The 13,191-nt window shown below is 53.7% G+C and overlaps 1 protein-coding gene across 5 annotated transcripts in view; it reads right to left on the minus strand.

The window, feature by feature from the left end:
• The window catches only part of ZNF638 (zinc finger protein 638), a 61,360-nt gene that overhangs the window by 34,277 nt on the left and 13,892 nt on the right, over nucleotides 1–13,191 (minus strand). For all 5 annotated transcript variants that reach the window (XM_082051891.1, XM_082051888.1, XM_082051889.1 and 2 more), the window contains exons 2-6: nucleotides 9,596–11,234; nucleotides 3,640–3,701; nucleotides 3,392–3,430; nucleotides 2,627–2,940; nucleotides 725–1,047 (exon numbers count right to left, since the gene is read on the minus strand). In XM_082051891.1, coding sequence (XP_081908017.1) covers nucleotides 725–1,047; nucleotides 2,627–2,940; nucleotides 3,392–3,430; nucleotides 3,640–3,701; nucleotides 9,596–11,234 — 2,377 coding nt within the window. The remainder of the gene's footprint in view (nucleotides 1–724; nucleotides 1,048–2,626; nucleotides 2,941–3,391; nucleotides 3,431–3,639; nucleotides 3,702–9,595; nucleotides 11,235–13,191) is intronic.

The raw sequence follows: 13,191 nt of genomic DNA on the forward strand, positions 1-13,191 counted from the left end.
AGGTTTGGAGATGAAGCCGTGTGAGCAGCGGCTGCAGTCCCTGGGTTTGCTCAGCTGAGCAGAGCAGCCTGAGGGCAGAGCTCATGGGCTGCAGGTTCCTCAGCAGGAGCAGGAGGGGCAGGGTGAGCTCTGCTCTGGGACAGTGTCAGAGCCCAGGGAGCGGCAGCAGATGTGCCAGGGGGGGGCAGTGGGACATGGGAAAAGGTTCTTCCCCAGAGGTGCTGGACACTGAACAGGCTCCCCAGGGAGGGGTCACAGCCCCAACCTGACAGTGTTCAAGAAGAGACCGGACAACGTCCTCAGACACACGGGGTGACCTGTGGGGTGTCCTGTGCACGGACAGCAGTTGGACTCCATGATCCTGCAGGTCCCTCCAGCTCAGGCCATTCTGTGATATCATACTTTTAATTACGCAATAAGCTCCTCCAAGCAGAGCTCATCACTCACGTTTTACACAAACAAGCACCCAGTAGAACCAGGACCCAAATTAGCAGACTTTTCTCTCTGCGGTTGCAAAGCTCTTAGAGAGATTTTGCTTCACAGCTGTTACAAAACCCTTGCAGTGTAAATGCCCGCGCTCCGCTGCAGCCAGCAATCCCTGCGTGAACATGCATTATCTGCTGCACAGAATCAGCAAACAGAACGGTTCGTCTTTCCACAAGTGACCCCCCGCAACGAGACACGAACCGAATTCGGCAAGCAGAGAAAACCCGCAGGCGCTCACCCTGTTGTCAGCAGCGGGATGAGCTCCGCCGGCTCCTGGGGACGCCTCTTCCTCCTCCTCATCCTCTTCTTGGCTCTGGGGTAAATCATCCGTTTCGGGAGGTGAGGAACTCGACCCAGCTATCGCAGTCACACCTTTCTTCACAGTCTTGGAAGAAACTCGTGTTTTCAGCGGCTTCTTCCCCGCCAGCGGCTGCGAGCGCGGCGCTTTTCCCGAGCCCGAAGGCCCTGACCCCGCTGCCTGAAGCGACTTGTGTTTAGTGATCTCGGCTACGAAGTCGGGTCTCAGCGTTTTCACCACCGTCTCCAGAGAAGGTTTTCTGTCTGCGAGCGGAAGGGAAAACAAACGGGCTGGGTTGGTTCGTTTTTAGGAGAAAAGGCACATATATCACTGTTTAGTTTTCTACAGTTGTAGTTTCACCACCCACTCCCCATTCCATCTCTAGAGCCGCTCAAGAACTTCAATCACATTCCAGCAGAGATGGTCTATAAATTAGAATAGACTAGTTGAGTTGGAAGGGACCTGCAGCGATCATCTAGTCCAACTGCCTGAGCAATTCGGGGCTGACCAAACATTATGAAGGACATTGCCCAAGTGCCTCTGAAACACTGACAGGTCTGGGGCACCGACCACCTCCTTGGAAAGCCAGTTCCAGTGTCTGACTGCCCACACAGTACAGGAATGTTTCCTTTTGTCAAGCCTGAACGCCCCTGACACAGCTTTGAACCGTTCCCATGTGTCCTGTCCCTGGCTTAACGGCCCTGGAGAGAGACCTAGAGCTGCGGTTTATTTATGTGACAAAACAATCCTTGCTGCACCATGGAGTGCGGGGACAATCACAGAACGGGCTGAGCTGGGAGGACCCACAGGGCCATGGGGCCCCTGCGCAGGACGCCCGAGCGGCTGCAGCAAGGGAAGGATTGGTTAATATACTCTGTATTGTTCTCTGTCTTGCTCTTTGCCCTACAGACCATTCTTTAAATTATTCTTTTACACTCTGATACCACGTTTATTTCCTGCACACTTGCTTTCTGAGGAAAATTGATGTTTCGGTTATTAATCACTTCTTCCTCTCATTTTTTCTACAGTTGCGTTTTACCCTTAAGAAGATGATCTTTTGGAAACTGCCTGTCCCTTCACAACCTTTCAGCTCGACAAGAGCTCGGCATCTCTTCATTTTCTGAAAGCACACAGGCAATGCAGCCAGTCTACAGACCAAAGAAAAACAGACCTTTAAAAGTCCTCTTATTTTCTCTTCAGAATTTAAAAAGAAACAAAAACTCCAAATAAATAGGTATTTCAGGCAGAGACTGAGCTCTAACTGAAGCATAAGGAACCGACGGAGCTCACAAGGAACTTCCTAGAACTGTGAACTGGAGGGAGTTCACAGTCACAACACGGTACAACAAACTTTACTATTACAAAGGGTGTTTCATGACAAGTCTTCACTGTCCCGTGCTGTTGTTTCTGCAGAACTCCTCCAGACCACTGCGCTGTCCCTGTGCATCGTGTCTCCATCAATGGGCACCTGGGCAGCCCATGGTCTTCCCCTCAGCTCTGCTGCCTTTGCAGAACTGGTTTGGACACTGAAGGATGAAGAATTTCCAGTTCTTGTCAATCCCTGACCACCCTCGCTGGCTTAAAACCTGAGCAGGCGCGGAGCAGCCCCTGTTCAGCAGTTACTGCCGTGATGAACCGATTGTGACAGCAGGGCAGGGAAACTTCAGACCTTTTAGAACGCCCATTCTCCTCTGAGCTGCTCACAAAGCAACAGCAAAATGTTCTTTTCAAAACCAGAAAGAAAAGCACCTGGGTGACCCCTGAAAATAAACCTCTTGAAACCAACTCAGTTTTCCCGCAATGGAAGGAAGTTTCACGTGGGCGGCGCGTCGGCCCCTTTACCTTGGGAGCCGCTGGGTCTCCGGGCTGCCCAGTCGTTACTGGCGGATCTGCGGGGCCGGGGGCTGCTTCTCAGCGGGTTCCTGGATCGCTGCGGTGAGCGGGACCTGTGTCTGGGGCTCGGCCGCCGCATGGGCCGCGGGCTCCAGCATCTCGGCCGCGTTGGCCAGTACCGGCCGGGGCTCCGGGACCTGGAGCGCGAGCGGCGCCGAGCGGAGCTGGAGCCGGAGCCCCGCGAGCGCCGGGGGCTGGGGCTGCGGCTGCCGGAGCCCGAACGGCGCTTCGGGGTCTGGTTCTCCTTCCTCTCACTCGCATTTCTAGTGGAACAAACGCATAGAGTGATTTTGGACAAGGCAGAAAGTCATAACTAACCCAGGACTATTGAAACAGCCTTTCTGAACAAAAGCAGTTCCCTGGTTTAATCGGGATGTAACACTGGTCTCAGCCTCCTCCGTCACCGCGGTCTCAGTTCAAGCCCTCACAGCAAACCCCGGCACAGGCAGAAGGTTCAAGGGGTAACAACATCCATCTGCAGCCTTTTCCACAGACTCCACTCTCGGCCTTGGACACAGTTTGCAATGCCAGGACACTCACAGTATTCAATGAATTCAGGACAAAATCCACAAAAGCACCCACACCATTTGATAATGAAAATACACCACCACTAACAGAGCTTGCCAGGGAGCAGAACGGGAATATTAACAGCGTTAATCACCATGTTTCTAAGAGCAACAAGGTAAACACAGCCCGAAAGCAACGAGCAGTTACCTCTTGGAGGAATAAGACTCGGGGTTCCAGTCGGGGTACCTGTGCGGGGGTAAAACAGCCCGTCAGGGACGAAGCCGCAGCTGCCGCTGCAGCCCCAGCTCTGCCCACGCGCGGCTGCGCCTCCAGCCCCGGCCCACCCTGCGCTCCCCAAGCACCGAGCTCGGCCCTTCCCTCCCACCCAGAGCCGGCTCAGTCACCCCGGCCCTCTGCACAGCACGCCCAGCACCCCCAGCCCAACCAGCTCTTACTGTTGGCGCAACTGGCGGCAGCTTTCGATGTGAGAGGTGGAGTTCTGGTGCAGAATCCAGTCCTGAGGGCACAAAAACACCCAGACAAGCTTCATTAGTGCGTCCAACGGCCGCGTCTCACACTTCCTGGCCACGTCTGCCCATATCTGACCTTCCCTCATACAATCTGGCGTCAACATCAAATGTCTCCCTTAGGATTATTACTCTTTATGCAAAAGACTAAAATCCTCATTGATTATCAAAAGCTGTTAAAGAACAGAAAAGCATCTAAGTGGAACTCAAACAAAATGCATCATATTAAATGAATCCATCTGTATTAGAAGACAACAAACGACTTGCAGCCTGCCCAGGCTGATGAACACACACGGGAAATTCAGCTGAACACATCGGAGAACCCGACACAACACGGGATCTGTCAGTCAAACGTCATCTCTCCAGAGGCATCACTTCTCAGGCCTTCAGCTCAAGAACATCCACCCCAATAATGTTCCAGCTGACGGTCACTCACACAGGCTGAGGAAATGCCTCATACACACCCTTATTTTTTTTTATATTAAAAATAAAACCTTGACAAGAGTTTTACTTGGGAATCACTGGCAGGTTAAGCATGAGATCAATCCAGAAGTACAACGCAAACCCTTCATCTTGAAAATTACTTAAACACAGGTTTAACTTTAAACACAGATTCAGTGTCCAGTAGGAGGAAGGACTTCATTGCAGTGCTGTGCTGGTGACAGTGACCTGGCTGTGCTGGTGACAGTGACCCAGCTGTGCTGGTGACAGTGACGCCGGCTGTGCTGGTGACAGTGACGCCGGCTGTGCTGGTGACAGTGACCCAGCTGTGCTGGTGACAGTGACCCAGCTGTGCTGGTGACAGTGACGCCAGCTGTGCTGGTGACAGTGACCCCGGCTGTGCTGGTGACAGTGACCCCGGCTGTGCTGAAACCAGCTGCAGCTCTGCCGGTGTCACCTCGGCCACCACCAGGACTAAGCAGCCTTCAAAACACAACTTCCAGCTGCTTTAACGTTTTAAAATAGGTTAAAATGCTTGAATAACACAGCTGATACACAAGGCTTTGTAAAATAACTGGGGTTGTGAAATTACACATGATTTTTTCTAAGCCCATCCTGGTTGGTAACACAAAAGGTTATGAAATGTGTGGCTGGCAGAATCAAACTCTCCCGCCTATTTGGTGCAAGGAGAAGCTGGTGCTGGTTCCGCAGGGCTGGGAGGTGGGAAACCGCGACCAGCCCGGCTCCTCCTGCGCGTTGGGCAGCACAGAGCGCGGTGCCAACGCTGCTGCGGCACTGAGCCCAGCCCAGCCCCAGCAAAGCTGCTGCTGCCCCAGAAACACAGAGAACCGGGGCTTAAAGGCACTCGGACACACGGGGAGCACAAGGCTCGTGGTTTCCTGGAGGAGCAGATACACTGCGCACCCAGCAAACGAAGGCACTGGGAGATTTCAGTGGTTGTGTTCACAAAAGCATTCCAGCTGTTCAAATACAGAAAAATATTCCTTGGACTCCCCTTTGCGTCACTGTCTGAAGAGACAGAGGGAAGGGTGAGGAACCACGGGCACAGCGAACACAGGGAAAGAGCCACACGGACCATCAGACGCTTCTCTTCCTCGTAATAACCCCTTACTGAGCAACCCCATTCTTAAGAATTCTATTTTTCTAGAGTCTTCAAGTTTGGGAAAACTGTTACTCAAGGGCTAAAGCAACTTGGTGTGTGGAAATGAAAGAAAATCAGGCTTCAGATATCCACTCGCACAGTCCCAGCTGCAGCAACACGCAGGGCTGCGAGGACTGAGGGTATTTTGCTTCCAAGCATCTCCAGCCACCAGTCTGACGAGCATTAACGAGACCAGCAGGTCTGCAAAGGGGTTTTCTCCTCCCTAACCAACACAACAGGCTTCTCGTCTCCAAGCCCCCGCATCAGCACCCTGTGGCGTCTCAGGAATCCCAGGTGTCTCCATTGCTGCACATCCCTCCTCTTCAGCTCCTCCATTGCCCTCCAGTCTCTGCAAAAACGTCCCCCCCCGGTCCGTCTGTCCGCACACACGGATCCTTCTCCCCAGCACCAACGCTGCAGCGCGTCCCGGATGGGGCAGAACTTGCGGCCGGTTCCTTACAGCAGCAGCTCCTCAATGGCCACATCTTTGTAACTTCTGGAGACCTTGCGCATCCCCACCACAAGGGGCTGAAGAAGCAGGTGACAGAGCCGAGTGCCTCCGGTCTCCAAATTCGCCTCTAGTTCAGCTAGAAAACAAAAACTGTGACACACCATAAACACAATCCCTCGTGCTGGCAACAGCGCAAATCTACTTGGGTCCAAAAGTGACGTGCAAAGAGAGGAATCACACTTTATTATGCCAATATATCCACAATTTCCAGTTGAAAATGAAGCTGCTCTGTGAAATACTTAGAAAATGTTTCAATACGTCAGGGGTTTTGTAAATACAGTTGAAAGAAGATGACACACCCACCTAAGGGCAGAATGGAGCACTCTGCCCTCAAAAATCTGCAGGACACAAATGCACGAGCTGTTGAGAAGCCCTCCAGGTCAGAGAGGCACCTCAGCATCAGTTAACTCTCCAAATCAATGTTTCGAAGCCCAAAAAGCCCGTCTTCCTCAGCGCCAGTTCTGTAACACGTGTGTCCAGCCATCCCTGAGGGGCTACAGAGACCTGTCCACCCAAGGTACAAATGAGGACAAATCCTGCCCGATTCTGACGCTGCTCCAGCAACAACCAGCTTTCAAGTCCATGGTAATTCATCATCGTTTATCCCCAACCCGCAGTATTTGGGGCAGCCTGTCGGAGAGCGGATAGCTGCTGCAGGACCAGCTCTGGGTGTGCGCTGTCGATCCAAAATGCAGAATTTCACCCCTGAACAAATATCTGGGCAAAGCCCAGCGGAGGTGGCTGGAAACAGCGCCAAATAACAGAGCCTCCCCTGCTTATCGCTACAGGTCCAGGGGCACTTTGGGGAGGAAGAGAAACGCTACACAGAGCTTTTCCAAAGTTACCTGAGTGCGTTCAGCCCCGCTGCCCTGCAAACCTGTTTTTCAGGGTGAGCCGTACCAGAGCTGCGCCACACGGATGGAAGACACTGTCACCTCTGACTCCCAAACAACATGTTGGCAGGAACAGCAAAACAACAAAACCAAAGCAGCTGAGCTGAAGGACCAAGGGGGACGCGGTTCAGGTGAGCAAATCCAGAACTGTGGCCGCTATGGGTCGGCACAGGTCAGAAGAGGAGCCGGGTCTCCCATCCAGCCCTGGCCCTGGTGTTGGGTGAACTAACACCCGCTAACGCACTTGGATTCTCTCGCATGCAGCTGCTGCTCCAGCCTCAGCCGGAGAACGAACGGTATGTGTGTGAGTACCAGACTGCACTAAAAGAGTCCACAACAAGATGGTTGGTCACTGTGAGTACTGTGAACGTGAAATCCATCAGTGTAATGTCACCGAAACTCTGTTCTTCAGGTATCCAACCTCTTCAAGCGTTGGATAAAGGGAAGGTTGTCCTCAACTGGCATCTTCCATCATCTCCATCCATTCTTATTCCACGTTATCCACTTTGCTTGCCTGTTTTCTCCCCAGTTTCCCACAAAGATACCTGGTTATAAAACAGAATTCCTAAAGTGCTTGTTGTGACTTGGTGGGACACACCAGAAATCACCATGTGTGTCCAGTTATCTGGAGCTAAAACCCAGTTCACTAGAGGTGCGGAGCAGGAGGGACAGCAGGGAGGAACGTCCCTCTGAGCAAGGCTGGGACGGTCCCTTCCCCCAAACCGGCTGCGATCCTATGACATACTGCCGCTCATTTGTTGTATCTCAGCCAAGATTTCACCACGCCGTGGCAAACGGCACCTACACCGCGTGTGGAACAACCCGCTCGTGAGAGCCCGTCAGCCCCACCTGCCCATCGCTCGTCTCTCGCCTTGAAGGGGCCACTCCACGTGCTTCCTCTCCAACCAAAATCACTGCACGTCTAGGTCACCATGAACCGTGCAGCCGAGACAAACGCACCTGTGTTTGTGAAACAAACCGTGGCACTGAAAGCAAGAGCCATCTTTTGTTCTTCAGAATTCATAAATACACATGGCTGACACTTCTTGAACAACTGGGGTTTTTTTCCAGTAAGAAAAAAAGTGTAACTCTTGTGGTCATTGTTCAACACCAGTGTCTAAACACGCCTTGTCCCGCGCCATCTCAAGCACTCTGACCTGCCTACGCAGCAGCAGGTGTAACACCGAGCAAGAAACACCGTCCGGAACCAAGATAACATCAGGCAGAGGGAGAGGCTGCCGGGCCAGGGAGGAAGGGCCGTGGAGCGCCTGCAGAACACGTGCTACACCGGTGCTGCTACACCGGTGCCAGCAGCACCGCGAGTTCAACCTTGAGGCTCTTGCTGTGATTTAACCCCAACCAGCAACCAGGACCACGCAGCCACCCGCTCAATCCCTCAGCGGGTGGATGGGGAGAGAACAGAAACCGAAGGGAGAGATTGTGGGTTGAGGTAAGAACACTTTAATAGGACTGCTAAAGAAAAGAAATTAATAATAATAATAATATATATAAAAAGTGATGCACAGTGTAACTGCTCACAGCCGATCCCAGAAGAGCAGAGACCTCAAGCACAATCGCCCTGAACAGCCGGTCCTGGGGAAAAGAGCGTCCTGGTCCCGACCAGCCGGCGCCAGGAAGAGAAGGGAGCGCAAAGGGCTGGAAACGCCAGCAAAACTCAAACCAAAAGACCGTGCCAGCTACTGCAAAGATTCTACCAACTATGAAGCAAATTAACTCAACGCCAGCAAACCAGCACAGCTGTTTGGAAAAATTCACCGCTCATTTGTCAGTAATTGTCAGCAGAAACATTTACTTACTTGTAAGAAGTACCAGTAAGCAAGCTACTGAATAATTCGCATTTCAGTGGATTACACTTTTCCAATCTGCTTCGTCCATTTATTAACACAAACCCAAACTGGTTGCCATGTTCGATTTTACCCAGTTTTATTTTCGATCGAACTTCCCTTTAAGTTTCCAAGCTGGCCAAGCAGCCGCAGCCGCTCGTGTGTGACAGCGCTTGGGGGCGCACGTCCCTGCAGCCCCCGCGCAGCTGCCCCATCTTCCCCATCCACCCCAGCACCAACAGGGGCTGGCGGTCTCGCATTCACTCCCAGACCGCAGCGAACGCTCCCCGCACCATCGCCGAACACTCTTTAAATACAAGAAACCAATCATCAGTTATTCGACCTTTTAAAATGCCTCTCTCCTGCGTTTCTGACACATCAAGCCTGCGTCTTTCAAGCCAAATCCACAGCTTTCGGAACAGTTCTCTCTCCCAGGATTCACCAGCTCCTTCCTTCTCTTCCTCCAAGAGCTGCAACTGTTATTTGCTTCAGTGCAGAAAGCTCGGCAGATGAATGAAGTGTTCTGTGTGCCCCAGCTCTAGTCTTCGCCTCTGGAACAGGCAACGGCACAAACCCCACATTTGGGAGCTGACGTTTCTGCGGATCAATAGGCTGCTTTGTTTTACCGCAGACTGCAGGAGGGCAGAGCACACGAGGCTCCCTCCGTCCCACCGAGGCTCCGCAGCCCCTGTGTGCACACGCGCTCGTCACCCAGGTGGCGTCAGGATTTCGCTCCACCGACAAAGGGTTTGTTCTGTCATTTGAAACCCATTGCAGAAGACAGAAATATTTTTTAATATAAAAAAGAAAACAAACTCTGAAAAGCAATTTGCAACAGGACACGCTGTGCAGCAGTTACAATAATTCACTAGCGCTGTTTCTGGCACTTTGGAATTTGCACATAAGCCCCAAACTGGCGACCAGCATCACAATTCGTTTAGCGCACAGTAAAGGAAAGAATTAGTTGATCAAACAGAGCAGCGGGTGAGATGCCGAGTACAAGCTTATGCAATAATCTGGGAAAGACACTTACCTCCATGTGAGTGCACTCAATGCTACACAGAGAACACACGTGCGGAAACGCTCGCGGCGACGTGGCGTAGTAGTCGTTCATCATGGTGGACGTGGGCCAGCGCTTGGTCCTGTGCGCGCCGCGCTGCAGGAAGGCGGGGAGCCAGGACGCCTTCACGATCCCGAACGGGGAGCGGATGGGCCCCTCGGGCTCCGGCTGGAAGGGCTTGGGGCTGGGCGCCGCGCCGCTCTGGGCGCCGGGCTGGCTCGGCCCCGGCTCGTGCGCCATCCGTTCGTGCGGGATCTGCTCGTGCTGGCTCACGGTGGTGATGAGAACGGCGGAGAAGGGCGGCTGGGGCAGCGGGGAGATGATGTGCTGGGTGACGGATTGCTGCACCAGGGGCGGCATGACAGGCGGCAGGATGGGCTGCGCCAGCGGCGGCAGGATGGGCGGCAGGATGGGCGGCAGCACGGGCGGCATGGCCGGCAAGGCCGGCTGCGCCACCGGCTTCACCACGGGGAGCCCCACGGGCGACGGGCACAGCGGGGGGACCTTTCTGGCCGGCACGGCTGGAAAAAAGGAGCCGGGGTTCGACGAACCGTTCTGGAACACGGGCGGTTTGATCAGATCTTCGACTGGAAACACGGGGCTGCAGGGCACGCTGGGCGGCGGGACGACCACGGGCACGTTCTGCTCCCGCTGGAAGTCTTCCCTGTTCTCCCTGCCCAGCGCTTCGGGATTATAGACGGACGCTTCCGTAGGATCTTCTGTCGGCTCTTCAGGGTCATACGCACGCACTTCCAGAGGATCTTCGGTGTAACCATATTTACTCGCGTGCCCATAATCAATCACTTTACTCTTGACGGCCGCACCGCTCGTACCACCAACCGTTTCTTCCCCTCGGCTCTGGGAACGCGCACCAGCCGCAGAATGACCCATCTTACGGATCCGGATTTCTCTCAGGATGAGCGGCATGTTCTCAGGCGTCAACTGGTCATCTGGATAGCGGCTGAGCTCCTCCAGATCATCGTTAGACAGCCCGAAACTCGCTAAAATACTGGAAGCGCTTTCTGGCGTGTAGCGGTTCTGGGCGTTGGAGCTCTGCTCCGCGCCCCGGGCCGGGCCGGGCGCCTTGGGCCCCGCCGTCCCCGCCGAGCGCGGGGCCCCGTCCCAGCGCGCCGAGCGACCTTCTGCCTTCTGCTCCTGGTGCACGTTCGGCTTCTCCTTGACCTGCCTCGGATCGGGTCTGTGCAGAGTCACCAGCACCTTTATCCTGTGCGAAAGCGTCGACTGGAACGATTCCTGTCCCGAGAGCCCCCGGGGGGGCCCTTGCGGCGCTCCGGGCGCGGGTTTGCGCTGCAGATCGGCGGCATCTCCCGCGGGGAAGGGGCCCGGGGGCGTCGCGCCGGACGGGTTCGCTTCTCTCGGCCGCTGAGGTGAAGCTCCTCTGGGGCCAAACATGATGTTCTTCAGCAAGGCCTGCTGTCCCCAGGCATGCGGGGCCGCGGGGCCGGCGGCAGCCGAGGTCAGTTGCTGAAGAGCCAGGCGGGTCTTAATCTGCGCGAGCTGTAAAGGAGGAGGGCCCGGCACAAGCGGGCTCGCAATGCCAAGGTTCAAGGAATTCACAAGTGGTGCGAAACTTTCCAAGAATAACACAAAGCTGAAAGTTAAAACACAAGTATTAGATGATTTTCTCTTTGCACCTGCTTTACACAGCGGACTCTATAACCGGTGAGAAACACAACTCAAGTCACCACACAGTATTTACATGACAGGCTAAATGGTACTTTTTGAATCCAAAATTGCGTTGAACAAAAACATTTCCTTTCACTAAATAAAAGCTTAATATGCAGTGAGTAAATAACAGATAATCAGTAAATGAGCTTTACCCGACAAGTTCAATGTCTCAGATAACACGCTCTTCCAACAGTGTTCTCTAAAACTCGGTGTTCCAGTCAGCGACAGCATAGTTGGAATCTATTTACAGTTAGAGCTGTTTTCTGAGCAACGAGCCAAAGCATCGAAAGCCCCTCGAGATATTGCTGAGGTACAGATTGTAAGGGGAACCGTTATAGAAAGAATTCAAACCCGTTACAGCTCGGACGTCAAGTCCTGGTGGAAGCGAAGCCCAGAGCTGGTTTTCCAGGCCGGACACTCCCCGAGCGCTCTCCCGGGTAAACTACCATACCCTGAAAGCATCCAAAGGGTGGGACACGCCAGGAAACTCCCAGCGCCCAGATGTTAAAGGCACCATCTTATATTGCAACAGCTTTAAAGAGAAAAGTGTCAAATCATACAGAACTGAGACCGTCTACATACAGGCATGAAAAAGCACAATGGCAACGGGAACTGCCGGCTTTTAGTCAGCTGAAACCACCGAGAAAATCCTGTAAGGCGGTAGAAGAACGTACAAATACAGGTAGAGTAAGATAAAGCGATGCTCACGCTAACAAAATAAGAAATACCACAGAATTTGGGGAATGTGTTCATGTAGCATAGTCCAAAAGTGCAGAACCTGGAGTCAAAAGGATCCGGAGAAGCCCTCCCGCCATCTCTGTGCGGTGGGGTGACCCCACGCGGCCGCTCAGTCACCCCACCCACGTGAGATGGGCAGAGAATCGGAAAGGGGGGAACAAAAAACCTCGTGGGGTGAGAGAACAGTTTAATAAGACAGTAAAGGAAGAGAAAATAATAGTAATAATAATAATAAAAGCATCCACAATACATATACAGAATAAGTGATGCACAATGGTCCCGTCCAGCCCATCCCAGAAGACACGGACAGCAGTTCACACTCAAACACCAGCACGTTGAACAGCCCATCCCGAAAAAAGAGCATCCCGGGCGCAAACAGCCAGTCCTGGAAAGAGAAGCGAGCAAAAGGCTAAAGCACGAGCCAGAAAATCTGGCTTCCCCTATATATATATACACACACACACATATATATGTATATATATATATGGAGAATGATGCTAATGGTACAGAATATCTCAGTGCCCAGCTGAAAAAGCCCAAACGTCTGGGAGTCCTCACCTGCTTTTCATCCCAACTGGGAACCACAGCCTGGCTGCTGGAAGGAGACCTGAATGTTGGCCTGTTAGGTGTGATCACACTATTCTCATGCTAAATCCAAACCAAAAGACCACGCTAGCTACCAAACCACGAAAAAACGAGCTGGATCCCAGCACAAGCAGCACCCCCAGTCCTGCCTGGATCCCAGCACAAGCAGCACCCCCCGGTCCTGCCTGGATCCCAGCACAAGCAGCGCCCCCCGGTCCTGCCTGGATCCCAGCACAAGCAGCGCCCCCCGGTCCTGCCTGGATCCCAGCACAAGCAGTATCCCCCGGTCCTGCCTGGATCCCAGCACAAGCAGCGCCCCCGGTCCTGCCTGGATCCCAGCAGAAGCAGCGCCCCCGGCCCTGCCTGGATCCCAGCACAAGCAGCGCCCCCGGTCCTGCCTGGATCCCAGCACAAGCAGCGCCCCCCGGTCCTGCCTGGATCCCAGCACAAGCAGCGCCCCCCGGTCCTGCCTGGATCCCAGCACAAGCAGCGCCCCCCGGTCCTGCCTGGATCCCAGCACAAGCAGCGCCCCCGGTCCTGCCTGGATCCCAGCACAA

This window comes from Streptopelia decaocto, assembly GCF_964273445.1.
Source record: "Streptopelia decaocto genome assembly, chromosome: 4".
Taxonomy (NCBI): Eukaryota; Metazoa; Chordata; class Aves; order Columbiformes; family Columbidae; genus Streptopelia; species Streptopelia decaocto.